Source organism: Haliotis asinina, chromosome 4 (genome assembly GCF_037392515.1).
Source record: "Haliotis asinina isolate JCU_RB_2024 chromosome 4, JCU_Hal_asi_v2, whole genome shotgun sequence".
Lineage (NCBI taxonomy): Eukaryota > Metazoa > Mollusca > Gastropoda > Lepetellida > Haliotidae > Haliotis > Haliotis asinina.
The window spans coordinates 37126205-37151695 of record NC_090283.1 but is presented as its reverse complement, the minus strand read 5'-3'; the positions used below and the strand labels follow the sequence as shown (position 1 = coordinate 37151695).

General features: G+C 41.8%; 1 protein-coding gene across 1 annotated transcript in view; it reads right to left on the bottom strand.

Moving 5' to 3' along the window:
* The window catches only part of LOC137281527 (uncharacterized), a 209841-nt gene that overhangs the window by 171368 nt on the left and 12982 nt on the right, over nt 1–25491 (bottom strand). The window contains exons 3-6 of the mRNA XM_067812809.1: nt 17713–17803; nt 17023–17130; nt 15376–15462; nt 109–200 (exon numbers count right to left, since the gene is read on the bottom strand). Coding sequence (XP_067668910.1) covers nt 109–200; nt 15376–15462; nt 17023–17130; nt 17713–17803 — 378 coding nt within the window. The remainder of the gene's footprint in view (nt 1–108; nt 201–15375; nt 15463–17022; nt 17131–17712; nt 17804–25491) is intronic.

The following is a 25491-nucleotide window of genomic DNA, read 5'->3' as shown; positions in this document are numbered from 1 at the left end:
TACAAACAACATTCTTTGGTACTCAAAGTTCGGCTTATACACAGTAATATACGGTAATTACAACTAGTGTATGTTAGTGTCTTGGACACAGCTTATAGAATGCCTCACCTTCTGGAGTCTACAATCAAATCTGAAGATATTGTGAACCAAACATGTTTTGTTCTGCCACGCACAAAACTGTCCATGATGATACCAGCTATCTGTGGAAAATAATACAGAAAATATTTATTTTCAGGCACATTTCTCACTTAAATGATGAAACTAACAGGAATCTGAGAACACCTGACACCACAGCAATGTACAGTTTGATTTACATGTTCAACATCGATGATGAAATATTAATATAAACTTTATAAGTTTCAACTACATATTGCATATACGTAACAGTTATTCTATCTCACATCATGTGAGTGGAAACAACCAGGAACAAAATTTTCAGCCACCTTAAACACCTCACACACACAACACATACAGGCATGCTCTGGTTAGACATGTGGCTTCCAGCTATTTTCGCTGTCTTGGCCATCTCAGTAATTTGCATAGCAGGGTTGGTCAGTAGGTATTCATAGTGAGAAATTGTGATCATTTATACATAATTCATGGTGAAAATTTTAAAAACCCCACATTAAACCCTTACAAATGATTGAATGTTGGGCTGCAAATTACCCTATTGTGTAGAGAGTCCTACTCCACTAACAAGGCCCATACATAATGTTGAAAATTTGAGACTTGTCTATGTCATATTTTGCTGGTTTTGAGGGGATTTATTACACTTTTTGTCATGGCAAATGTTTAACTACCCACAGAAGTTTCACTGCATGTATGAGCACTGAACTGGCAAAATGTTACTTGATATCTCTGCAGAAAAATTAACTGAAAATTTTTACCAGTATTTCATACTTGAGAAACAAAGGGGAAAACCTCTCATAGAATGTATCAAGTCCTTAATTTGACACATAGTCAAGTGTACAAAGTTGTAAACAAATCAGCTACCTCGAGTCGTGTCAAAATCAAAACCAGGTAGGAAACACAAACTGGACAGTTCTGATAAGAAAGTCATGTGCTGTGCAGTTTATACACTTTATGAATGTAAAATCCCACCGACAGTTGCTAAAATACAAGATACAATAAGATACAATAAATGTCTCGAAAACAGTAATTGTAGCTTTGGTAGAAATAGGGTTCAGCTACACTAAAAGGGGAGATGACAGAGCTGTATGAAGAGAAAAGTACACAAGCCTGTCCATGTGATCAGCTTAACAGATGAAGAAAACTGCAATTTTGGGTGTAAGATAATATGCCTAGATGAACCATGGGGTAATAAACACCGTTCAACCAATCAGATGTGGCTTTCTTCAGATTGTTTTAAGGCACCAATGGTACCATTAGGCAAAGGTGGACGCCTTAACATCTTGCATGATGGTACCATAGCAAGGGCCTGAGTGGGGTTTGTGACGCTTTTTGAGGCCAAGAAATATGATGGTGATTACCATAGTGAAATGAATGGGAAGGTATTTTTTGATAGGTTTGATAACACCCACCTAGTGTCACACCCACCATGAGCAATCACAAGGCTTAGTAACAGGATTTTCTCACTTCCTGTAACATGCATTACAGGCAAGCTGCATGTCCTGAGCTAGGGGTTTATAGTCCGCTGTCAAATGATGCATCGTTACAGATAATCCCCTTACAGAAGGTCTAAACTTCGTAGACTGATCAGCCAACTTGAAGGACCCAAGAAAAAACTGAAGCTCAGGAACCAACGAGACCTTAAAGCCGGGGGTAGTAGCCAAGACAGAGTTGATCGCAGCAAGGTAATTGATCAAAGTGGAACCGTTGAGCTTCTGAGATGACCATAAATGGTGAAGAAATTCAGCAACGACTTGAGGTTATGTAGAAACAGGAGATATAATGCCTCTGGACAATATCCCTCAAAACACTTCCACTACTCATACAGTGAATCCAGAAGCGTGGAAACAGAAGTGATGGACATAGCCACTCTCCAAGAATACCCCTTGGCGATTAAGGACTTTGGCACATGCGTCAAATATGCAGAGACAGGTTGTGAAGGAATACGTGCCACTGATCTGAGTGAGGGTGTGACCAAAAGCAGAAGAATCTGTCTGGTCACCATCAGCTTCTGGATTACACTGACTAGAAGAGCTGGCGCACCAAGATCCCACACAAGTTGCTCTGGTATTGGAAAAACAAATTTTGGGAGCTGGTGGTTGAAACCTGAGGTGAAAAGGTAGACATGTGGAGTTGATAATGGGAGGACCACTTCCTAAAAGATGTTAGGGTTCAATTGCCACTCTGTGGGAGACAGCCAATAAGAACAGAAAAGCACATCTCTGATGACATTCCTGACTTCTAGAATGTGTCTGGCTTGATCATCTATGGTGAAGGAGTCAATTACATGGAGAAGAACCAAAACACTAGCTGAAGAAGGCTCGTTGATCCTGTCGGCTTGAGATGGTTGATGTACCAAACAACCGAGATTCTGTCTGAATCAGCAGGGATGACCCCAAAGCTCCATTGCCAATGTCGAATGGCGAGAAGATCTGCCAAGAACTTGAGTATGTTGATGTGCAAGACCCTTTCTGTGAATGACCACAGCCCGGCCATCTGATGAAGAAAGAGAGCCAACAACCTTTGTGTCAGAATGAATGGCATTCCCCATTGTGGCAATGCCTGTGCTGATGTCAAGAGTCCCAGAAGTTCCTGCCACTGCTGTAAAGTCCTGGCCTGAGACTGCTAACGGAACCAGGCGTTGAAGTTTCAGTCATCAGTTCAGTTTCAGTTTCATATCTATGTCTGAAGGGGGATGAACTGGCTGAGAAGATCAGCAGTGGGGAGGGAGTATCTCAAGGAGAACAATGATCCCTGGATCTTGAATCAACAGAGTTCAGGGAAGCACTAAGATGATCTGCAGAAGGGCATTCAGCTGAATACCACTAGGAAGAAAACCGTTTCTGCTAAAGTCGATTCACCACATGCCATTTTGGTGAAAGCTGCTGTTTCGGCGAATGTTGTTTCAAGGAAGTCTGTTTAGGTGCAATCTGTTTGGAAGATGACCAATGAATGCTGAAGAGTAGACTACCGTTTTGCTGAGGACCGGTTAGACAAGAGCATAACTGGTTCAATGAGTGCTGATTTGGAGAAGTTAGACGTTCTGGTGAATGTCAAGGGATGCAGACAGGTGATCCGCTGAACTGTGATTTGATCAACAGGCAGACTTTGGCCAAGTAGAAGACTGAGGTAGCTGGATGCAAGAGACAACACTTCTAATCACTGAATGGGAAGCAGATGCTGAAGTAACTGCTATCAGCTGTTGAGGCAAGGTAGACAGGTTCCTGTCACTGCAGGATGAATGACATGAGCAAAAACTGCCATAGTGAATGCGCTCAGGGACGTCAGACGTAGAGATGATATGTGCAGAAATATTTTGGGGGGTAAGTAGCACACTTTACAACCAATACCTGGGACATAGTTGAGGATGAAGGACTTGGTCTGAAATGATGAGAGCCCAGCAAATTCTTAAGGTCTTCTGATAAGTAAGAGTCTGACAACACACTCATGAAATCCATATCATTCGAGGGAGGGAACAGTATCTGACAAGCAGAAGAAGTAGGACTCTTTAACCTGCCTTCGTTGGAGGGACTGGGTCTGTAAAGTGGCTTAACGAGCCGTGTCAGCAGCACCACATAAGCAAGCCCTAGCGTAATCACCAAACACTTCGAACATAAGATCCTTGCATTTATCGCAACAAGAGTTCCATTTACACTGTGCTCCACAGTCTACACAAAACCTTATTACCCCACAAACATTTCTTCCTCATTTTTGTTGGCTGGTCAGCATGTTGTAGACTAATGCTGAAAACGTTGAGCACATAGCAGAAGACTGTTCAAAACTGTTCCACTTGTGATCATAAGGTGAACCCTTTAAAGACTGCTGCTGATGTGTTAAACATGAAAACCTAACATCTCCGGTGACATGATGAGAATGCATTTAGAGCAGCACCAGTGGGTCCAGTCCAGCAAGGTTTGTGAGGTCAATGAACCGACCAACCCTCCTGAAGGCCAAAAGGGCATGGTGAATAGTAGACATTTCTGCTTGGTAACTTAAAGCTAGAACATCGTGATCCAAAATCAGGGAATCTTGAATCTGGGGTAAATGGGTCACAAATAATAATAAATAACGATGAAGTTTTCTATCCCAATAGGTTCCATACTCTTGAGTATGCTCAAAGTGGCAAACAGTTCAAAGGTCAAAGTGGCAACAGAATAGGAAGGTCTTTAACTGGTATCAGTTTCAGAGTCTTTGGGACTGATTGTGATTGAGTAGACAGGATAGATATGCTGGTGCCAATACATGATAGCTCTTGTATGTAAAGCACATAACTTTGAATATCAGTCGGGCTTCTACATGAATAGGCAAGAATTTGGATGCTCTTGACACCATTAATGCTTTAGTGTTCTGTATTTTCTGGAGCCTTTGAAGTAATGTTTTCTTGATTCCAAAGGAGGTTTATTGGCATAGTCTATCCGTGAAAGGACAAGGGATTGGACCAGGGTTTTTGTGGCTTCAGTGGTTCCAACATGGCAGATGTGGTCGATGCATATAAAGTGAAAGTAACATGCTCCGCATAGACTGTCTACCTGCTTGTCCATGGTGAGCTGTGAGTCTAAATAGATACTTAGACTCTTCACTTAGTCCAAGGAAAGGATTTCAGCTTGTCCATTACTGATAGAAGCCTCATCCACTGACTCAAGTTGATGCTCAGTTCCTATCAGTATAGTCTTGATATTCTTGTTATTAGTTTGAGTTTCCAAACAGACATACAAGCCTTAAATATCCAGTGTCCATGCTGTTGTGCAATCCAAAGTTTGATTTATGCTGCTTTGGTGAAATCAGACTTTGCCCTAGATATGGAAATTTCGGAGACTCCTGGGTGTCAAGAGAGGAAAGTCATGAACATGTTTTGGGGACTGAACTTCAGTTTGAAATTTTCATCAAGACATCAACTGTGATTGTTTAATAACGACCAAAAATGGTAAAGCACATCAGGTATTCAATGAGCACTGAGCAGTTAACTGGAAAACTGTACACTGGCAAATTTTCAAGGTACTAAAATTTCAAGGTCTGAGACCAGCAGAGCTTTCGAGGTGTTTTAAATTTTGAGGTTTGGGGACCTAAAGTATATAAATATTTTAGACAAATTTAATTTCAAGGTTAGAAGAATGTGGCCAGGAACATCACTTACTGAACCAATACTCACTAAGCTATTGCCAAAACTCCCAGTAGCCACTGATAACTGCTGTCTGACTATGGGTATACCAGTCCATGGAGTCATTAAATAGTGATGAAAAAAAACATTTGATCCTTTGTTGTGATAAATGACCCATGAAACATATTGTCGGCAGAGTTCCAACATGACACCAATTTTTCTCAAACGATATTGTTTTCTTAACAACTGACTACTGCCAATGTGGTCCGTTTGGTAAGAGAAGGACATCAAGTGGTTTGACAGTTGGTTTGACTTCACATGTAAGACAGTGATTGAATAGCCTATTTTTTTTTTGTAATGCATGTTATTCTAGACCAATGATTATAATTAGATAGTCTTGACACCACATTTTTGTTGTTTTATTATTCAGGCTGTCGAGGGTCACTGAACATTTAGATTAGTTGTAAACAATCATTACTAAGTTGTTGTACATGTCAAAAGTCACTGGCTGGCTGCAGTTTAAATGCTTATCAATTGGAAATCTAACCCAATAATATGAAGTTGGAAAAATTCATGGATATAATATTTTCAAGGTTGCGTTACAAACTTAGACAAACCTATAGAGGTTTTCAATTCTTTGACAAGAATTGTCCTTGGGGTACATATATGCATTTTCTGCTGCCGGAAAATGTCACATGACAGTTGTATCAATGTTTTAATAAAATACTGTACAAACAAAAAGTCTTTTTTGTTCATTATACGGTCCCTCACCATGTGGAGTCACCCCTCTGCCATGCATGCGCAGGCAAACCAAGCCCGTATCATCATTCCTTCTGCTGAATAATGCAGTGAACAGAATTGCGGGGAGGTGGGTGGCCCTACCCCAAGGACAATTCTCTTCAAAGAATTGGAAACCTCTATAGGTTTGTTTAATTCTTTTTCATAGAGATTGTCCTTGGGGTACATATATGCATAAACTCAGACTCCCAAAGACCGGAGGCTAGGGAGGACGGAATTCTGGTTCAGTACGTAATTATAGCAATATTACTTACGAAAATTACCTCATGCAAAAAATTCTCACCTGTGTACTCCCGATGAGCTTCTGCGGGAGGCATTATGGGAGAGAACCAACAGGGAGCAACTGCACTGATACCGACCTTAGAGCTAAGCATGATATAAATAGCATTATCTTACCTCAAACATGAATGTCGTTTTCTGATTGGCTAAGCGCTATTCTATTATTTTCAATGTACCCCGCAAGGTATTTTTTTCAACGTACACCACTGGGAATGCCGAACTCATTTGGTTCTTCAAGGTAGTACTTCTTTATCTCGAATAACACTGAGTCACACATGATGCAAGGAATGATGTTTTCTGATTGAGCTAATGGAAGGGAGATAACGCTGAACTTGTTTTCCTCTTGTCTGCACAATGGTGACGAAAAGATTTGCAGCACATTTCTACTTCGTTGTGAGGACACAAACCAATGAACTTTATAAGGTCTCAACACTTGAAGTGTTGAGGCATGGACTGAGTCGGTATTTGAAATCCCCACATCTGAAGAAATTTGACATCATCAAAGACACTGAATTCACTGATGCAAATGAGAGCTTCATGACCATGACACTGGAAGCTAAAGCCCAGGGAAAAGGTGAAATTGAACATGAGAAAGAAATACATTCTTTGGATCTACACAAGCTGTACAACAGTATACATATGGATTCCAAGACACCAAGTGAATTAGCCAACAAAGTGCAGTTTGATATTCAATTCTACTTTTTTCAGAGGGAGTCGGAAAACATGGACTCGATCACAAAAGACACTTCTGAGGTGGCTGTCAATCCCTCCACTGGAGTATGTTTTATTAGGCAGCGGTTGGGGGAGCTAACTAAAAACCATAGAGATGACAAGGAGTTGTATGGTGCTTACATGCCTTGAAATTCCAAACAGTGAATTTTGCCCCGTTTCATCTTGCATAAAATACATCGAGAAACTGATTCCAGGTTTACATCGTCTTTGGCAATACCCCAAGGACTGCTTCACTGCTAAGGACACTGTCTGGTATATGAAGAAACCAGTTGGAAAGAACACCCTGTCAAGTAGGTATTCGTATACTATATTCTAAACATATAATTTCATTACATTAATTTGATCACAGTTGCAAAATGATATGATTTAAATTGTAATGTGAAAGAATGTAAATGTGGAAAATACCAGAATTTTAAAGTGTGAAGCGACCATAAAATGTCTATTTTTAATTTCATATACATTCCAGTTTTCAGAGTTCATCACAAGCTTGAGTGCCAACTGCCGTTTGTCCACTTTGTATACAAATCACTAAATACGAGTCACAAGAGCTGCCATCCTAACTGCAAGTACTCGTCCTCTCAGATCATGAGCTTGACTGGCCACAAGAGTGTTCAGTCCCTTGAAGTATACCAGCAAACATCCAGTGATGAGAAATTTGCTATGGGGAGCAACCTTGCCACTGCACTTACTGAGAAGCCTACACTTCCCTTGCCAACTACACCTGTGTATTCTGCATTGGCACCTTCTTCATCAACTGTAAGAGCCTGTATTGACAGTTCTGATATGCCTGAACTCAGTGATAATCTACTGAGTGAGCCGTTCTCAGATTTTGACTCTCCTTGCAGTACAAAAATTCAGAACTCAATGAGACGAGATTCTACAGTGTTTACTAATTGTAGAATTGGGACAATTAATCTTGTAATTAGAAAGTGAGATGCTGGAATATCTAGTGCATGTTGCTGTGATGTTTGTTATTGCTACAGTTAGTTTGAGTCTGTTTATCTGTTAGTATATATCTCTCGTATGTCATAATAAGTGATAGGTTAAAAGTATATATTATTATGAATTAATCAGTGAAGTCTTTTCTTTTGATTATCTGTTGTCTGTTTTCTCTTTTGTTGATATTGGCTAATTTCCTAACTGTGGTACTCCATACTACAAGGCTGTAGCAGTGCTTCAAACACAAAATAAATATTCAGGTGTGCGGTATGATAAATATGTTGCTCACACTCATCCACTACTGGCACTAGGAACAGAGAATCGTCCCCCAGCTGACAGCTCCAAACAAGCTCTGGTAAATCAAAGCAGAGGCGGGTACCAGCAAGGTTGGGATCCATCACATCCCGCACCAAGGAAGGGAGAATGCGGAGCTGCGTCTGCAAGGGTTGCCTACAAGCAAACGCCTCGCTCGGAAGGTGGAACTCAGCCGAGTCTGGGCGGCTAGGCGGAACTGCAGCCTGGGGAATAGCCTGTCCCCTACGCACCTCCCTCAAGGCCAAGGAAAAGTGGAAAGCTCCCTCGGACTCCTCAACCACCCGGACGCCCATATCCTCGATCTCCGAACCCGAGGCAGAGCCAGAATCCTCTCGAAAAGAGGACCCACAGAGAGAGACCGGAACCCCAGGAATCCTCAACGGACCCTGCGCCAAGGCCGAGAGAGGGACTGGGAGCAAACTTTTAAATTCACTGCACATTTTGAGATAATATGTGCATCAAATACCCATGTTTTCTGCATCAGGGCAAACAATGGTGAGACCTATCCATGAGCTGCATCATCAGCAAAAGAAAGAAAGGATGGGAACAGCACAACACAGGTTAACAACAACATTGACGGCACTTGTGCATGTTTCTGGAACACCTGGCTGTCCCTCTCTTGCACTTCTCCCTTGAAACAAATACTTTTTTTTACCTTTACTTTTTTTAGGGCTGAAATTCTTCAAAAATCTTACAGAGTTTATCTTGATAAAGATCATCATTTCATTGAGGATTATATGTTAATTACTTTTCAAGTTAGTTTGCAATTCCTATCCACTTTTGAGTCAAAGTGATTGTACTGTCTTAAAAAATCGGTAGGCTGACTCATCAAAAGAGCTCCCAATAAAGCCCCATGCAGTTGGCAATGGGCGATCCATATGAAACACAGCAATAGCTATGACATTGTATGTATCTAGCACTGATAGTCGATCAGTAAGAAGAAACATGGCGTGTGATCCAGCATGCAACTGATGCACTCTACACTGGATGATAGCAGGATTACCACTGATGCGAAGTGAACAACTGGCAATTGACACTGAAAGGTCTATTAGATGAGGGACTTTCTTGCATACTGTTATGGTAACTATCACCCTCCACTGCTGATATTAAAGAAGGGATGAAGGTAAACAAGGCTTGGCTCGTGACGAGGAACCAATCCTTGAAGGACATATTTATGCTGACCTGAATCAGGCATACTTGTAGCTATCCCCAAAGCATGAAGGTTTGAACTGATTTAATCATGCTTTGCCACTGATGTAGAGATGCTGATGCCACTGATTCCATAAAACAGTGACAACAGGGCATGATGTGTATTCTTTAATACACTGAAGTTGCTATGTGGGCACCAAATCTGAGCTCTGATATAACTTACCAAAGGTTGTCCGTGATGATGTCAACAAGGATTGAAGACACATAAAATGGATCGGGTCAAAAGTCAGGGACACCAATCCCACAACTGGCAAATGATCTAAGGTTCTTAAGGCAGAGTCAAATTCTGTTCCAAGATCCCAATTCTTTGGCCTACAGGTGTTGGGTAGATAGGGCCAACTAGGGTTAGAAGGTCCTAGTTGTGCACAAAGTTCTAGGAACCGCTGCTTGGACGAGTCACCATGGAGCTACTAAGTGTCTTGCACATGTCTTTTGGAATTTCAAAAGTTTGATGTAAATGTAAAACTGAATGTTATTCTTCACCTTATAAGAGACTACGCAGACTACCTCTATGAATAACTATGTGCTCAACCATGGATCTATGAACAACCAATACCCTGAACTGAAGGGATGTGACTGATGGAGGATCAGAAGTCATGATCTGTGGGATACAAAGATGTAAATTCTCCCAAAGGTACGTATAAGAGGAGAAGAGGAGGTATCCAGATATTCATTCTGTGTTGGTGATATTGTACAGTGGTATGCCTTGTCATTTACTTCTTAAATGACAATGGTCCAAGTTTAATGTCAAAACTCAAAAACAATCCACGCTGAGCGTGGAGGTCAAATGAAGAGGCGTGAAGTTATATCTACCGCATACCTCTATCTTGTAGTGAGGGGCATTAAACTTTCCCATTCTAAAAGTGAATCTTATACGATACACAAAACCTGGAGATCACTTTGCTTCAGGCAAAAAACATTTTTCAAAGCCTTGACATCTGCACTCCCTGGTGAAAAGAAAGAGAAACATAGCCTGGGTCCCATTATCAACCAAAGCATGTCTACAAGTATTGCATGAGTGAACTGTGAGCTGATGGAGCTGGGGTGTGCTCAACAACAAAATTTAAAAAAAGAAGAAGTTCAAACGCCATCAAAATTGGAAATATAAATAAAATACAAAATCAAAATATGAGATGCACACCTTTAGAGTCCCTATAAAGCACATGTAATCTAAATATATTCCATAGAGTAGTTTTTGAGGAGAAGTGGGTAACGTACACCTCCCCTATAACACTATATTCAGAGAAAAATCCAACAAAATTGTTAAAATCTAAATATTTTAGATATTTAAATACTTACCTTACCATAGGTCTATGCATATTACCTCAAGCTTCACTTAAAAGAGATCAGGCAGTCGTTGATCTGCCATTCCCTTGAATAAGTGTATAGGCACAGAAGTGGTGTGATCTCCTCACCCCTGCAAACGCCCAATCATTCAAAAATCACTGTTACTGAAAACCAGGTATGAAGAGCTCACAGAGGGGAGGAGCGTCCAGCGTTGGGATGGAATCACCACCCTATAGTAAGGTAAGTATTTAAATATCTAAAATATTTAGATTTTAACAAATTTTTAACTTACCTTACCATAGGTCTATGCATGTGGTTTCGACAGTAGGAAGGTGGTGTTGGGCTCCAGAGAACCAATCCAACTACCAAAGCTTATGCAACTAGGACCCGAGAAACTAACTGTAGTCAGGATCAGGAAGCCCTGACACAGGAAAACAGATAGTAACTCAAGGAACCCAATGGAAACAAACATATTCATATGAAGATAAACCACGAGACCAAATGGTAAGCATAAGCGGGTACCTATTAGCGGCAGGCCTGGTGAGCTGCTGGGCAACCGATGGCCAAATGAGATCAGACCCTCCATGTCTGTCGATGACTTCCAGGAACACCCTTCCATGAACATTGGGACTGTGCAGTTCCTATGGAGAGCCAAGGTAGAGGTCAAAGCCCTAATTTCATGAGAAGGATGAGGTAGAACTCAGCAGCCAGGATGGTTGAACACATCATGTCAGGACTGTTCAACTACACCCTGATGGCATCAAGTGCAGAAAATCTCACTAACTCTAGCTGGCATGGCAAGTGTCAGCCAGGAAGTCTTCCACTAAGTAGGCTAACAGTGCAGAACCTCCAAGTCCTCAGTAAGCCGTAAGTGACACAAGTTGTCCGCTTGGTATATGTCTCAAATCACATTGATTGATGTATAAAAGGTGCGAGTAGATCCACGAGTGTGTGGATTGATGAGTAAGTTCTACCATTCTGGGAATCTCACTTGAAAGAATAGCAGTAGCAGCCTGTGAGATCATGTTGATCCTAGACTGATTATGCAAGTGGTGTGGTGTAGACCAACAGTAGCCTGTTCCTCAAAGCAGTCGACAAACATTGTACTTTGTTGATTACAGTTTTCATCTCCTGGTGTTTGACATGGAAAGTATGTGTATTGCTTGCCCAAATCCCCCTGCAACCTCGTTTTCTGGGTTGGCACCCCAACCTTGTAGCAACATATCTACAAAGAGATGACTCTTGCAGTTCATATCTGTCAAATATGTCTCAGCAACGTAGCAAGGGGTGTGGTTGAAATCTTATCCAACAGGTCAAATGCTGAGGTTAGTTGACCGAGAGGACACTGTCACTGTCGTAGCGGTAATGGCTTGAATCTTGTCTGAACACCATGTGTTGCGAAGATTTTCTTTTTCATACAATCCACCGGCAATGCGATATTGTTCTGTGTATGCCATACTCATTGCTGCAGGAACGTTTCAGTCAGTTGAATATTCATGAAGAGGTAATAGGAACAGGTACACGCCTCATCTGTAACGAAGACGTTGGTACCTAAAATGCTTCATCATCAGATCGTCAGCATAGTAAGATGTGAGCGAGATGTTGTTCATGTGAAGTCTACTTACAGCTGACTGGCTGTCATGGCAGAAACTGTCATAATTATGTTGCTGAGAACACACAGAAACACATAGAAGACCTCTTTGCCTCATGAAGACAATCAAATGCCGCTTTAGACTGCAGTCTATCCAACGTTGAAAGGATTGTTTACATCTGTAGATGACTCCCTTTATGAAAAGCAGAACCTGTGGCTTCAAAGGATGGCAGGGACACCATGGTGTCCATGAGCTCAGCATGCTGACGGTAAATTTCAGGGATCTTCCCATCGAACAGAAACCGAGAGGTGAAAGGAGCTCGTAAGAACAGTCACTTGACTTCTACCTGCCACGAGCAAGGGTTCAAAAGTCGTGAGAGGTGCACCTAGTCATAGCCAACTTCGCACGCAAATGAGCCAGCAGGTCATGTAGCACCTTCCCTTGCCACTGGAATAAAGCTGCAAAGTGGTCTATCCTAGATGAGTTATCTTTCCGTGAGATTCCATACAGCCACCGAGGTAGCCGAAGCTAACACAGAAATAGGCTTTAACGTCCTCTCCAGCTCAAGCAACTTGAGTCTTGAACCCTGTTGGACAATTGGAACAAACTAGACAAACACTTGAGGGACTCATCATGAGCAGCCCCACTGTCAGCACTGTCTAGACTGTGAACCACGTATTCGTACTTGAGCAAGTTCGGAGCTGTTGTTGGATTCAGCAACAACTTGGAGAGTTGAGCTTAATAGCTTTCGAAGCCATCGTGTCAGCTGAAGGCAAAGGGCAGTCCGCAATCCACTCATAAATGGCAAAGGAGGGAGGGGGGAAGGTACATCTGTCATCCATATCTTCCAGCTTGTCTTCATTATAATCCAGAGAGAAAAAAAATACTTTCAGAGTCGTCCCAGCCCACAGCCTGTGGATCTAGTTGCTAAGAGGACGCAGACAGTGCTGAACATTGAGATAAACAAAACGTAAAGTATGTTAAGCCCAGCGATAAAAAAAAAATGATGCTTGAATGATTTGCACTTGGGGAGATCACTTGTCGATACACGAGGTAGCTAATCGAGAGAATGGTGGATCAACAACTCTTTTAAGCAAAGCTTGAGGTAATATGCACACACCTATGGTAAGGTAAGTTAAAAATTTTATTTAAGCTTAAACTGCAATAAAACTGAAAATACAAATGAAATACAAAATTAAAATATGAGATGCACCCCTTTAGAGTCCCTATAAAACACATGCATAATCTAAATGATTATTGTTCCTTATTACACTATCATCATGGAGAAATTTTGTAAAACGTACCAAAGTTCAAATGTGGAAAAAACCCAACAAAGCACAAAAACTAAATATGAGATGCACACCATTAGAGTCCCCAAAAAACCCATGCCTAAGTTCATTGCATTCCACAGAGCATTTTTTCATGGAGAAGTGGATAGAGTACATTCCCGGTTCCATACTGACGGACGAACACAGAGGGTAACCCAGCTCCCCACCATATATGACTGGCATAAAAAGTCTGAAACCTTTATTCCAAGTCATTCTCACTATATCGTCTTAAGAACAAGAAAAAATCACATGAGATGGGACAAGTTTTAAAAATTACCTAAAAAAACTAAAAAAAAGTAATAAGTAATTTAACATACCATGCAGTGCAAAACAGAGTGAAACATAAAGTGTTAATTTACAACAGCCATGTGCATGTCCAATATACAAAATGGACCTCCTTTTTCATGCATTTCACATGGAAAGGTAATTCAACTGTAGTTCACATTAAATCAACATATGGCGTCAGCTTAATGTCTAAGTACTGAAACCGCACATACATTTTCCTCTGCAGTTAATCAATGAATGATTGTTTTTTATTGTCTGAGTTTAAATTTCCTTGGAAAATTTTCATTGTTTAAAAGTGGTGAGTTTGTTCTTTAATAACAGTCAGATGTCCATATGTTATCTACACTATAATATGTGGCAACACACAGTGGTGCAGTAATTGCTAAAATAATTGGTTTATTGATCGTTTGACAATCAGACTTTGATAATCGATTTAAATAATTTCGAAACAATAACACTGCATACTATCTTTAAGAATTACATAAACAATTGGTGTACTTCATGAAAGATTTCTAAGTATCTCCAGGTAGGCTCATGATCACAGCTGTAATATACAGGAAGTAAAGTCTAGATATTGCTTGTCGAGGGAGCACTTGTTTTCTTCTTGTTCAGGTAGTGGCTTGCAGCATAATAACAGTTTTAGCGTGGACACATGTATGATTTAGAACCACACTTAATTGTCAGTTTGAATATGCAAGCAATTATTAAGGGTTTGTAAATGTAGTATGTAATGAAAATGGTTCTAAAATCAATGGATACTCCTGAGAATATAGCATGTGATCGAGAAAACATTTTGTATTTACCACAGGCTCAACTCTCACAAACAAGGTTCAAAATGGATAGGTTTACTGATGTTTGTCAGATCTACTCTTTGATTTATAGCTGCTCTATTCTGATTTCTGCATTGAATTTGACACATAGATCTTAAGTTCAACATTTCAAAGTTTTCTCACACACAAATAATTGATGTACATATGACTTAACTCTAAAATTAGTAAATTAAATTCATGTTAGCTGTCAAAACTCCATTATTTTCCATATTCTTTTGTCAAAGTGCATTTTAATACATTTTTAAAGAAGAATGGGTATGATCTTGTGCCCTAAGACATATATTTGTTACAAGCAATTGTGTAACAGTCGTCTTAGAAGCTGCTCTTGTGTTCATAAATCCATACTTGTAGTTGATCATTTATCGACAGCATGCCACTCAAAGAAGTAACATTTATTGATAATAGATTGACAGAAGACATCTACAATCAATGGTTTTAGAGGTCAAATCCCAACACTAGCAGCCCAGACCCTGCAGTGCTTCATATGTTTTTGGGGGCACGAAAACACATTACCCATCTGAGAGGAAGGAGAGAGAAGGAAAATGTCTAGTTACCTGGCGGCCTTTCCCAACACCTGCTCCATCTCCAATAAAGAATCCTGCTCGCTGTTTGTTGGGCAGTATTACAGTATGCCTCTGACACTGAAAATACACTAATTTTTAAAGACTGTGACAATTCTGAGCTACATATTATGAACAAAATTTGTTGACTTAATATCACTTAGAAAAAAACACATACTTCTTTTCTGAAATTTGCCTGCCGATGTAGTTTTTGCAATGTGACCTTTGGCCATCCTAATTCAAACTGAACAGATTGATAAACAAATGTCTGTAAGTCAACATGAAATTGCTAACTATCACATCTTTAACTAGACAGGTGTTATACTGACATGCAAAGGTGAAAAGCCCACTACTACACATATCGACACTGAAGGTACATGCTCCTCCGGTGCTTGAGTGAGCGAGTGAGTGAGTTTTGTTTTACATTGCACTCATCAATATTCCAGCTATATGGTGGCAGTCTGTAAATTATAGAGTCTGGAAAAGGCAATGCAGTGATCAACAGTATGAGACTGATGTATGCCATTGGTCTACTAGAACATGTGTCAACCAAGTCAGCAAGCCTGACCACCCAGTCTTGTCAGTCACCTCTTGAACGTGCATGAGATACTGAAGATCAATTCTAAGGTACATTTTTATGGCAGTGGTCTGTGAATAACAGAATCTGGAACAGATAATCCTGTGATCCACAGCACAAGCATTGATCTACATAATTGATAAGAGTCAACCAAGTCAGTGACTATATTGCTAATAGGATTGAGAGTACTGTAAAGTTCAAAAGCTTTCTTCCGGTTAAGAACATTACCACCAATTTCAGTCAAAGTCAAACTTGTTGCCATGGAAATGCAAAATGTTTAGTTCAGATATCCAAAACTACAAAAAGGCACCAGTACAGCACAAGACCTATCTATGTGCCAAGTTTGATGAAGAAATATTGAATGGTTTTAAGTGGATGCCTAACTGGCATTTAGAAGTTGGTGGGTGACATGACAAATGGTATGGATTTACAACTTCATTAATGTTTACAACACAATGTTTCTGGGCTACTTCTTGCCCCTTGATCAGGTGAATGACATGGTATGGCAATGAGCAACAATATATAGTATGTACAGGAAGCCAGTGAGATAGTGTTTACAGATGAGATGTACAGAGATGTCAAACCTGTAGCCATGGAAATGCAAAAAATATTATAATCAGAAATGCAAAACTACCAAAAGGCACCAGGTCACCACCAGACTTATCTATATGCCAAGTTTGGTGGAGAAATATTAAACATTTTTGAAGTTCTGCTCCAGTAAAGACAAATATGCAGAGACTGATGCATGGACAAACAGAGCGAATTTTCATACTCCCTGCAAAATGTGTTGCGGGGGAAAAAGAATATTAAAATCAGATCCACTGTATATTAGTTACTTATCCTGCAGTAACCTGGCAAATCAGCCAAACATAGCTGGTGCTGCCTCCCTGCTTGTATGTTCAGTGGATTCCGCTGTCTCAAAACAGAAGTCATGGGAGTACTCACTGAACGAGAAGGCTGCTTTTGGGAGTTGTTTGCACAAAACAAGTTAAATGACAATACCATATGCAATGCAGGATAGGCTAAAATACACAAAAGCCTTGGATGTCCTGAAAACAACTCACAGCATGTACAATTCCTTCCAGCTGCAGACTACTGAGTCTACCCTCTTCAATAACCTCTCTAGGGTAAGAGTCAGTGATAGGGTAGTATTCTGTTGGTAAATGAATTGCCTGAAACAAAAAGAACATGAGTCATCAGATGATGACACATCCCCCTGACCCCAACATATTTGAAAGGATAAATCAACTAACTGTTATTTGTTGTTTTTTTTAAATTAAATTTCCATGGAAATCATGAAAAATATAAATGCCACATATCTGTAAACAGCAAAATTCACCACTTCAAGATCTGTCTCATATATCTGCCAAAATCTGTTGAAAGATATGACATGGTTTCTAAATTGTGCTCTGGACACAATGACCATCCCTCCCTTTTAAGACTAGGTCCGAATTGTTTTCATGGAAACTGAGAAAAATAAAAATGTAAAAAATCTGTAAAAAGCAAAAGGCACCACTCAGGAGTCTAGCACCCATATGTGCCAAGTTTTCCTGAAAGATATTAAATAGTATTCAAGTTGTGCTCCAGAAATGAAGCCCAGTCCTCCATTTTGAGATTAAGTCAGAATCGTTTCTATGGAAAATGGGAAAATGATAAATCACCCATTTCTCTTGTCCCCCGCCGTGATACCGCTGGATTACGTTAAAAGCGGCGTAAAAACAAACTCACTCCCTCACTCACTCATTGAAACTCACAGCTAGAGGTCCAGCCTCTACTATATCACCAGGGTGTGGTAAACTAGCTGCAACTATCTTTCGATGACGGTAGTTGGAGAATACTTCTTCACTGAAATAAAACAGATGTCATGAACATCTGTGCACATCTTGGGAGTTTTCAAGAAGTGTGTAAACAGAACTATTTAGTATTATGAAGAGTCTATACATTGTACCCATAAGAGACCATAAACAACTTTTTCCCACTATGCTATACACTGGAGTGAAGCAAGTAAGATGTAACAGACATGCACATATAAATAACATGTTTTCAAAGTTTCAATGTTTTTCAAAACAACAGTATCTAATCAAGCAATCTTATTTATTCATGCTAAGAAATCAATATCACAGAACAAATAAAGTAGTCTTGGACAGTGTTATATCATTTTTGGAATATATAACAGTTGCACACAAAATTGAAGAATCTGTTTTTGTTTAACCCCTTTTGATCAGCGTCTTCTCTAGCTTATTCAGTAAAAAGTTTTGTTGAGAAGTTCAAATCAAGCCACAGCCATTTACATCATGTACACGGGACTACTTTTTCAAATGAGAACAACTGAACAATCGGAAAAAAGTCCACAGCTTGCTCATTAACTAAACATGGAAAAGGGACCATGCATACAGAATAAGACTCTTTTACACTCATCGCACCAGTTGGTAGCAGACTCAAATGAACGATATGCATGTCTGGTCAACAGAATGACAGCATGAAAAGTGAGGTACAAGGTACGCTGCGAGAGTTACCTGGTCTTGGCTGAAAGGATGGTTTCACAAGACAAAACCTATTGTTTTTTTGGTTTTGTAACTATTATATTGAAAAATAGGAAGAGTAGCATTTAAGTACCCCAAGGAGGACTTCTTCTGAAAAAGAATGACCCATAGGAACAAAACTCATCAGATGATGACATATCTCCCTTGCCCCAACATATTACAAAGAACATATCATCTGACAGTTACTTGATGTATTTGTAGACTAAAGGTTGAATCGGTTCCTTTGGAAATCATGAAATATATAAATGACATGTATCTGTAAACAGCAAAAAGCACAACTTCAAGATCTGTCTCATATATCTGCCAAGATCTGTTGAAAGATATTGAAATGATTTTCGAATAGAGCTCGAGAAATGAAGCCCATCCCTCCCTTTTGAGACTAAGACAGAATTGCTTCCATGGAAATTGGGAAAATAAAAAGGCCAAAACTTTGTAAATAGCAAAAGGCACCACTTGGTGGTCTGCCTCACATATCTGCCAAGTTTTCCTGAAAGATATCAAATAGTATTCAAGTTGTGCTCCAGAAACGAAGCACAGCCCTCCATTTTGAGATTAAGTCAGAATTGTTTCAATGGAAAATGGGAAAATGATAAATCACCAAAATCGGTAGAAACCAAGAAGTGTCTACCTTAGGGTCTGCCTCACATATATGTCAAGTTTTGTGGAAAGACATTAAGAAGTTTTTGAGTTGTGCTCCAGAAAGAAAGCCTATCCCCCCATTTTGAGACAAAGTCCGAATCGGTTCCATGGAAACCCAGAAAATGACAAATCATCTGACAGTTTCTTGATGTTTTTCTTAGAATAAGTTAGAATCGTTTCCATGCAAGTCATGAAAAATACAAATGCCATATATCTGTAAACAGCAAAAGGCACCACTTCAAGATCTGTCTCATATATCTGCCAAGATCTGTTGAAAGATATCAAATGGTTTTCGAGTTGTGCTCTGGAAATGAAGCCTATCTCTCCATTCTGAGACTAAGTCAGAATCGTTTCCATGGAAACTGGGAAAATGAAAAATAAAAAAAATTTGTGAATAGCAAAAGGCACCACTTTAGGGTCTCATAAGTTTTGCAGAGAGATACTTAAAAGTTTTTGAGTTGTGCCCTGGAAACGAATCCCATCCATCCATTTTGAGACAAAGTCCGAAACCATGGAAACCCAGAAAATTATAAATCACAAATACCTGTAAAGAGCAAAAGGCATCACTTTTGGATCTTTCACATATAATTTACAACTTTTGCTGACAGATATTACAAACGTTTTGAGATGCGCTCCAGAAACGAAACACACCTCTCACTTTTGAGACAAAGTCCGAATCGTTTCCATGGAAACTTCATGTTCCGATTGATATATCTACCAAGTTTTGCAGAAAAATATAGAATGGTTTTTGAGTTCTGCTCTGGAAACGAAACACACCTCCCACTTTTGAGACTATGTCCGAAACTTTTCCATGGAAACCGAAAAAATAATAAATCACAAAAACCTGCAAATAGCAAAAGGCACCACTTTAGGTTCTGATTGATAATTCTACCAAGTTCTGCAGAAAAATATTGAACGGTTTTTGAGTTCTGCTCAGGAAATGAAGCCCACCCCACCATTAGACTAACACCAAAATGTTCCATTGAAAAAAAAAAAAAAAAATTAAAAATGGCAAAAACTTTAAATAGCAAAAGGCACAACTATAGATTGAGATTATTATATCTATCAAGTTTGGTGTAAAAATATTGAACGGTTTCTGAGTTTTGCTCCGGAAACAAAATGATCCACTATATCCCCCCGCATTACATGCCAGCTGGATAACAATTTGGAACTGGTCTATAACTAAAGGCTTAACTCTCCCAAAGTGAGTGAGTGAGTGAGTGAGTTTAGTTTTACGCCGCACTCAGCAATATTCCAGCTATATGGCGGCGGTCTGTAAATAATCGAGTCTGGACCAGACAATCCAGTGATCAACAACATGAGCATCGATCTGCGCAATTGGGAACCGATGACATGTGTCAACCAAGTCAGCGAGCCTGACCACCCGATCCCGTTAGTCGCCTCTTACGACAAGCATAGTCGCCTTTTGTGGTAAGCATGGGTTGCTGAAGGCCTATTCTACCCCGGGACCTTCACGGGTCCCCAAAGTGAGAGAGAGAGGAGCAAGTCATCAGAAAAGAACTTTTAAATTTATACTTCTCTTTCTGTTGGTTTCATGTAACATTTTACAAGAGGAAATAACTTTATAAGTGGCTACAAATGTACCAAATATTCTATCAGATGCTTTCAATTTCATGGGTTTTAATGGTTTGTTTCAAATATGACATATTGGAGGAACTGAGTGGCTTCAAATGGACCATATTTTCATTTGGACGTATAAGCCTCTGGCCATTTTTTCACGCCTAAGACTTACAAAGCTGTTGGTAAGTACCCCATGGACACCCATGTTCATATTTTATCTATCCTTTGTCGCATATGCGGTAAAAATGCCACACCGTACAAGTGCGACAAGTCGTATGCTCATCAGTTTCGAGAACTGTCTGGATACACTTAGATCTCGACAGTCCTGATACCCAACCCGATTTGGTATGTAGAGCTCATAAACTCGTGTCCACACTAGCATCCCAAGCATTAAAGCCTTATAGGACCACCTTCCAACCTGTGCAGTTTCATCCGCACGCCACCTTCGCAGAATGTCCTGTGTGCACTGTGAAGCCTGGTCGTCCAGCAAAAACATCACCACTTCCTGATATAACGTCATTACTTCAGGATGCTATGACCCTGGACGAACAAACTCATCATCACCTTTACGATCGACTGATTAAGAGTATTTACCACGAGGACAGGTGTTGTATTGCCAGGTGTTTAGGGGCGTCAATGAAAAAAGGCATTGAGACTGATGCCAGGTCCTGTGCCAGTCAGTATAATGATAGGACTTTTTTGGCCAATGTAAACACCCGTAAATGGATAGGAGAAAGCAATCCCATTTGTTGTCATTTTTGGAAACTGCCATGGACGCAAACAAAACTAATTATTTTCTTACAGCAAGGGCAGTGGAACAGATTGATAAACTTTACGTCCCCAATTAGATCTCCCCCTTCTCCTGTCTTCAAAATTTGACTATTTACACAGCAATGGGCAGTCGCCTCACAGTAGATGTCATGGGCCATGGGTACATCTCCTCCCTCCTTGGCGGATGACAAGCCGAGAAGTTGACGAAGGAGGTACCAACAATGGAGTTCTTGGTGGTGCTGTCCTTCGAAGAGGGGGGATCAAGTTTGTCGGCACTGGTTCGCTTCTTGACCATTTCCGAAAGACTGCAGTTCCTCAATGTCCGCTACTGCTAAGTCACGTAGGTAATGACCAGCGAAGACCGTCGACGACTTCCACAAACAACCAGCCATGATATCGGGAACCCGAACAATTCCTGTGCAGGGCCATGGTCGACGCTAACGCCCGGATCTCATGAGGGCTATTAGCTTAGAGGGAGACTCTGAGCATCATATGCCGCTAGAATAGTCTGCCTCAACCAAAGCGCTATGGTGTTTCTGTTAACTTCCCCTTTAGCCGATGTCGAGACTGGTAGGAACCTCTTCCTAGTACCTTGACGCGGTGCGGACTTCCTAATGTACAGTTTCAACGCCTGAACTGGACACAGTAATAGTTCTGATCTATCCTGCGGCCCCACTATAGATGAAATCGGCGGGACAGAAAACAACATATCTGGCTGTACTGGCACCAGGAAATCCCACAAGAGTCCTAGGTGTGCTACACCTTGTCCAGTCTGTTCAAAGCGGACTCTAGTCACATCCAAGGCGTGTATCTCACTGACCCTAGCTGCTGTAGCTAAGGCCAGTAAGACCGTTTTTCTAGTAAGCAGGTCAAAAGACGTCGTTTCCAAGGGTTCATACGGACAACCTCTCAAATGTTGGAGAACAACATTCAAGTCCCAAGCTGGAGGGCGGAACGTCACCTTCTGGTCCTCCAGCTTAAATGCTTTCAACATCGTCACCAATTCCGGGATCTTAGAGACCCTTCTGTCACCCCTCACAGCCAGTACCACGTTTAATGCTGACAAACAGGTGCTAATCGTGCTTCCTCTGAGTTTCTTCGAGCGGCGCAAGTATCGTAAAAACTCAGCTATAAACTGGGGCAATGCTGTAAGAGGGTCCTGCGACTCATAGGTAGTCCACTTATCATCATAAAGTGATCTGGTAGAAGGTCTATGCGCCCTGGCGATAATCTTTGCCACTTGCGATGAATAACCTTTGGCTTTTAACATTCTTTGCAAATGGACCAAGTGCACAGATGAAACTGGGCTGGGTCTGATGCAGCAGCCGACTGTGAGGATGACGCAACAGTCGGTCCCACACTGGAACACGGAACGGGCTTCCTCTTGTGAGATGGCATATCTCTGGAAACCATGTCCTGGTTGGCCACCAGGGTGCGACCAAAAGTAGACGTATCTTTGCTGTTAATTTGAGCTTCACCACGATCGCTGGCATCAACACTGGAGGTGGGAAGGCTTAAGCGTCTAACCCCTCCCATGACAGGGATAGAGCGTCGGTCGCCCACGCTGCTGGGTCTGGTACTGGAGACACATAAACCAGGAGTTGTGTGTTGAAGAGATCAATTAGTGGACAAGAGATCTATTAGTGGACTTCCATGCTCTCTGCATATGAGATGGAACATCTCCGGGTGGAGCATCCACTTGGTTGGAGACGGCTTTCCTGGACGAGAGAGTGCATCTGCTAACACATTCCTGCAACCCGGAATGTGTTGAGCTCTTATTTCGATGTTGTTTGCATCCAACATGCTGGCCAGTAGGAACATCTGATCTTGCAGGGACCTGGATCTTGTTGTACCCTGCTTCCGGATCAGCCATACCACAGACGAGTTGTCTGATACGATCAGCACATTGGAGTGACGCAGAAGTGGTACCCAATGACCTAAGGCCCGAATTACTGCCTCTAATTCCAGGTTGTTGATATGCAAACCTGCCTCCATGTCGGACCACAGCCCCGAGGTGGTCTCATCGCCTAAGTGCGCCCCCCATCCCTGCAGGGACGCGTCTACGAACAGTTCGTTATCCTGCACGAATTCGCTCAAACAAACTCCTTCACAGACATTCGACTGGATCGTCCACCACAGCAAGTACTTGTTTAGATGGACTGGAAGTATTAGACGTGTCTGAACGTCGTCTGCTCGTATGTAAGGAAGGATGAAGCGTTGTAGTGGACGCAGCATTATACGTCTCCTGCACGTTAGATCATGCGCCCACATGCGGAGACCCAGGAGCGCCTGCCACTCTCTTAGACATAAAGGCTCTGACAATGCCCTCACAACAAATCGGGAAATCTTCTCCCAACAATCGAGAGGAATCCAGATGAGCCGCGTCTGGAAGAGGCCCCCGATGAATACTAGCTCCTGGGTAGGTTGCAATTGCGACTTCTCGCCGTTTAGCAGCCACCCCAGCTGCTCCAGCAGACGAATGTCAAAGTCCAGTTGTCTGCGTAGCAACTGAGGTTTGCCTTGATTGAGGAGACAGTTGTTGATGTACGGATCGAACTCTATCTGCCGTAGGTGCAGATAGCGAGTGATGAGAGTGGTGATCCTGGTGAATAACCATGGGGCCGTAGATATGCCAAATGGCCACTGGTAAACACAAACCTGAGAAACTTTCTGTGCGCCGGATGGATCGGGACAAGTAGGTATGCACCTTGAATGTCCAGGCTGCACAGCCATGCACCCGGAGTCAACTTGAGTCGTAGTTGTTCCAGGGATATCATCTTGAAGCGTGGCGGCTCCATCAGATACCGCTTGTTGAAAGCCGCCATGTGTATCATCCGGAACTTGTCTGAGTCTTTCTTGGGAACGAGGAAGACCGGCGAGTAGAACCCTGGTGAGAGGTGTGGGACCGGTACTTCCTCGATGGCGCACTTTCCCAGCAAACACCGCGATTTTGTCCCTCAACAGCAGACTCTGGGCGTGATGTTAACGGTGGGGGTCAAACTAAAGGAAGTTTGTAGCCTCTCTTTAAAATTCCGGTCACATAGGAATCTCCGAGGATGGGCTACTTCCTCCAGAAGATTCCAAGTCTCCCGCCTACTGGTGTCGGGAATACTGGCACGGCTGGTGGCGGGAGGTCCCAGTCGTGACAGGTAACGCCCTCAACGTCTGGAATAGGGGCGCTTGCCTCTCCCTCTGCCAGGAGTGGCGGGAGCGTCCCTGTTGGTATCAGCTGGTCTGCGGCGTTCCGAGGACGGCAATCTCTGGCCTCGACCCCTGGCTGATCTGACTGACTCCCTCCTTGGGATGTAGCGCCTTCTGCCCCTTTCTTGCGATCCAGATTTGCCACGAAAAGCAGAAGATAACGTCTCGAATGCTGACAATGAGACCTCTGTATTCCTGAGGACGGCATGTTCTTTATATACCTCCGAAATAGCGTCCCCGAAGAGCACTGGGGAAGAGAAAGGTGCCCTTATCAGCTTCCTCCTAAACTCCTCCTGCCACGAGCAAGCATCTAGGAATCCAGGTCTGCGAACCACCGTGGTCATGGCCAACGCAGTCCTAATATGGCCCAACAAATCATGCAGGACTTGACCCTGCCACACAAAGAGCGATGACAAATGCTCTAATCTAGATTCATTATGCTCTGTTAAATCTACTGCTGCCGCTGAAGGGGCTGAAGCCAATGCCGAAATCGGCTTCAAACTACGTCATATTTCAGCATCAATAGCTTGCAGCCTTGAATCCTGCACCTTGTAAGACATCGACGAGGATAGCCTTTAGATAGCCGTGGCGACAACTTGGCAAAATCCTCGCTGAGCGAAGAAATAGCATCTGCTACCATCAGGTGAGGCGGGATCAATAGTTCCGGCTCAATCCTAATAGCCTTGTCATTGTTCACACCCGACGTAGACGAAGGACAGTCCGGGAGCCTATCGGCAATCCAATCGAAAACAGCAGATAAGGGCAGGTAGGATCCCTCATCATCCTCAAGCTGTGTTG